General features: G+C 43.4%; 1 protein-coding gene across 2 annotated transcripts; it reads right to left on the bottom strand.

Moving 5' to 3' along the window:
* Window positions 1-618: 618 nt before the first annotated feature.
* LOC119354694 lies at window positions 619-3,410 on the bottom strand. 2 transcript variants are annotated; one of them, XR_005171183.1, is made up of 5 exons: window positions 3,221-3,408; window positions 2,978-3,148; window positions 2,359-2,463; window positions 1,336-1,423; window positions 619-1,241 (listed from the first exon to the last, which is right to left on the bottom strand). XR_005171183.1 is itself a non-coding variant. In XM_037621437.1 (4 exons), exons 1-3 carry the CDS (start codon window positions 3,357-3,359, stop codon window positions 2,420-2,422), a joined length of 354 nt encoding a protein of 117 aa, XP_037477334.1. In that variant the 5' UTR covers window positions 3,360-3,410; the 3' UTR covers window positions 619-1,423; window positions 2,359-2,419. The 2 variants fall into 2 exon arrangements, 1 of the variants encoding a protein (XP_037477334.1); XM_037621437.1 differs by having other exon boundaries at window positions 619-1,423; window positions 3,221-3,410.
* Between the last annotated feature and the right edge of the window lie 470 nt (window positions 3,411-3,880).

The raw sequence follows: 3,880 nt of genomic DNA, 5'->3' as shown, positions 1-3,880 counted from the left end.
ACGCGATCTTGATCGAACGCTCTTGATGATGGAGAGGGTTTTGGGCCAAAATGGAGGGGTGTTGGGCTGCAACACACACGAGGCCTTCTCGGTCCCTCGGTTAATCGTTGGAGCATCAAACAAAGTCCAAATGATACGAAACTTGACAGGCGGTCTACCGGTAGTAAACCAAGGCCGCTTGGCAAGTCTTGGTCCAATCCGGAAATGTTTAAACCCCACACACGAAAGAAAGGTAGAAATGACCACCGGAGGAGAACGGAGCGCCGGAATGCAAAACGGACAACGGGGAAAATGCTTGGATGCATGAGATGAACACGTATGTAAATGCAATGCACATGATGATATGATATGAGATGCATGACAATGACAACAACACACGGAGACAAAGACCCAAACCCAAGGAAATAAAATAACTTAACGCCGAAAACGGCAAGAGTTGGATTACATATTAGGTAAATCATATCCGGGGTGTTACACAGTACCATTAAAGTTTTGCATGCTACATTTCCGATTCGAAAATTCAATATCAACGAAAAATATCTCAGCAGAATAAGTTTCTAGGTTGCTTAAGGAGAATAGTTCCTAGGCAGACAATATTGGGGACTCAGATATTCAGAATTAAAATTCAAGCCGCTGCAACCAAAATTTTGGAATGTGTCAACATGATATTGTGTAGCGAAAATGCTGAATAAAACAGTAGTTTCCCTAAGTTACAGAGAAGAACTAAACAAATGAACGTAATTTAATTGTCAAGGCCCTATCAAAAACCAGCAAAGAGAAGACCCATTATCACAATGTCCTGTTTGGGATTCAATTATGAACAAATGAAAAGAATCTACTTCAATACATCTTGGGAACTTCCTTATAGAAGATCATCCTCAGACTGAATCATAATGTGCTGCAAAACAAGAAAAATGGTTGTGTATTTTCGCCTATAAAACTGGTGTTAATTTATGTAGCTTGATCTCACACAAAATGATAGACAAAAATCCATGCACTAAATGCTGGTGGTTATTGAGTTATCACAAAATGATATGCTTCTTTGACAACACCTACTGCCACATTTGAACACTTCTTGACAGTAGTAATAAAGAAAGAAACCAACAGAAGATATCTGTGGAAAATGACCTGAATGGAAAATTTAAATATAGATGAATCAAAGCTGCTACCTGCAAGTGTGTCATGCAAGTAGATATTGTTCCAACAGCTACTGTCTCATTTGAACAATTCTTGACAATAGTCTGATGAAAACATATTTCAATATTATAAGTGAACACTTCTTGAAAATTATCTCATGTAGCTCTGTTTCTGTTTCCTGTGAGCATCAAGGCATACCTTTGTTTTGCATCAATGTCTGAACTTTGCCATGTTAATAAAACGAACAACTTTGCCCGAAAAATATAAGCCAATCCAAAATAGTGTCCTGCAGGTAGATAATACAATTGAGAATTAATCATCGTAAAGTAGCAATGACAGAAGAGGTGGACTTGAATTTCAATGACTTGGTCACACAGAGAGCAGGCAGCTTTAGGTCTGTCAGCAGTTGGCCGTCAGTTTTGGGAAAGAAGCCATATGAAAAAACTGTATTTCCCCTCAGTTCTGATGCGCCAGATTGAGTTCAGGTCTGGCCGCTCGTTGGATCCAATGAAGCGGTAGAGTATGTTTTCGTCGCATTCCAATTAAAGTGATTTCATCTCATTTCTTTGTGGAGCAAAATTCGGTAGATGTACATTCATTAAATCGACTTCAAACTCCATGCGGTCTTTGATGTAAGAAGGTCACAAAGAAACACACTTTCATCTTAAAATTTGATGTGGTGAACAACCGATTCATTTATTACACCCAACACTTGCAAAATGCAATGACAACAGAATTATGTACTCCCAATGAGAGCAGAAATTGTTTGAGATTGTAGTACAATACTCCCTTTGTTGGAAAGAAAAATGTATAATAAGTGACCAAATGAAAGCACCATTTGTGAAAAGAGAACATATACAGTAGCACGTCGCAAAAATAGAATCTTTCTTATTCATTTGTTTGTTTGTTATTTTTGTACAGTAAAATATTTTTGCTTTGGGGTAATTACAAAATCACAACAATGCACTGCCGATTTTGAGTACAGTCGGATTGTATCAATGGTATGTCCTACATTCCACATATTATGAATATAAGTTGGTACTTAGTATTAAAATTTGAATGGATCACTAAAAAAAGGTTAATTATCGTAATGGATTGTAATACTAACGACGGTGTATGTGCATGTCAGCTACAAAAGGAAGCAACTAATGCATACCATATAGTCTAATATATAATAGTATAAACAGAAACTGGGATGGGGATGAGGATGGGACCCCTCACCTGCGCTTTCCTTCTGCACAACGTTGTTAATCGCTAGCATCCGTAGCTCCTCCTCGCCCCTTCAAGTGGCAGAGTCCCGGAGAGCGCACCGCCGGGTGCCGGTGCCTAGCGGAAGTAGGCGTGGGACGCAGCGCAGCACACAGTGGCAGCAAGCACATGAAACACACACACACACACACACATACACACACACTACATCAGCAAGCAAGCATACATAACTATAGTACTGAAACTAAAATTTCCATAGTTCAGCAGGAGCTTAGAGAGGATGGATGGATTGCGTTGCCTATCAGAATGAAGACGTTTCCTCTCAGAGCATGTCAGAATATACAAAGTTAATACATAAATATGTCATAACATAACACTTTGTTTTCTACTCCGTCAGTTGACAAATATAAGATGTTTTGGATATTTCAGTATGAAGTACATGCATGCGGACTAAAATGAGTAAACAGACACACTAAAACATGTATATATGCATCTGATTCACAAAATAGCATGACGGTTGTAAATTGCTGGTCAACATACAGTTTCCTATAGCCCAATTCTGAACCCATATAGGAGTACAGTTCAGACACATTTACAGTTTAGAGGCAAATTAAACGGCAGAGGCACGCACCTCCATCGTCGACGGCGTCCACATTGACCCCTAGCTCCTCGACCAGGTACCTGCACACCCGTGGCCTTCCCTTCCCGGCAGCGAAGTGCAGCGCCACGAGACCTTGGTCCTTGGCCGCCTCCACCACCTCCCTGGGACGGCCCCTGCCCTGATCCAGATCTCTCACCAGCCCTGCGACGCGACGAATGGGAGAGTCAGTGCCTCCCAGATCCAAACAAAACCCACCCGAAATCGCCCACGTACTCTTGAAGAGGCGGAGGTCGCCGCGGCTCGCCGCGTGGAGGAGCGGAAGCAATCCGTCGGCGGGCGGAGGGGGCGGGCTAGGGTTTGGAGGGGCGGCGCGGCGCTTGGCTGAGGTGGCGGCGGGGTGACACCGCGCCATGGCGACCAGCGGTGGCGAGGTGGCGCCGTGGGATCCGTGGCGGCGGCGAAGGCGTCCCTGGCGATCCCAGATCGAGGCCGCTGGTGGGAGGAGACAGAACTTTTTTCCTTTGCGATTCTGAAAACCGGTGGACGAAGGTGTGGGAGCGGGATGTGACAAAACAAAACCGACGAAAAAAACCATTGAAGGTGGGACGAAAAAAACCCCGAAACGGAGGCTACCAAACATTAGGAGTAGAGATTGGTTGGTTCAAATTTTTTTGCGTGGAGGAAACTACCTGGGAGGTGGGAGGGAGTACGAAAATGAACCGTCTCGGCTGAGCGGGAGGTGGGAGCAAGTACTAAAGAAGTACCAAAAAAAACCAGGTAAGGTGGGATGAAAATAAAACCTGGAACGCGGCCTACCAACTGAGACATTAGGAGTAGAGATCTTTAGAAGGAGAAAATTAAATAGCCCAAGTTGTACAAAATTGGAAGCTTCCACTCGGCGTACGTGTTTGGTCATGCACACGCCACTACTGT

The sequence above is a fragment of the Triticum dicoccoides genome, chromosome 2A (assembly GCF_002162155.2).
Source record: "Triticum dicoccoides isolate Atlit2015 ecotype Zavitan chromosome 2A, WEW_v2.0, whole genome shotgun sequence".
Taxonomy (NCBI): Eukaryota; Viridiplantae; Streptophyta; class Magnoliopsida; order Poales; family Poaceae; genus Triticum; species Triticum dicoccoides.
Note: the sequence above shows the minus strand (reverse complement) of the source record. Positions and strands in the feature narration are given on the sequence as shown.

Coding starts and splice junctions, on each gene's coding strand:
- LOC119354694 (XM_037621437.1), bottom strand. CDS start 3,359: ATGGCGCGGTGTCACCCCGCCGCCACCTCAGCCAAGCGCCGCGCCGCC. Junction 3,149..3,220: donor CGACCTCCGCCTCTTCAAGA/GTACGTGGGCGA, acceptor GTCGCGTCGCAG/GGCTGGTGAGAGATCTGGAT. Junction 2,464..2,977: donor GGACGCCGTCGACGATGGAG/GTGCGTGCCTCT, acceptor TACTTCCGCTAG/GCACCGGCACCCGGCGGTGC.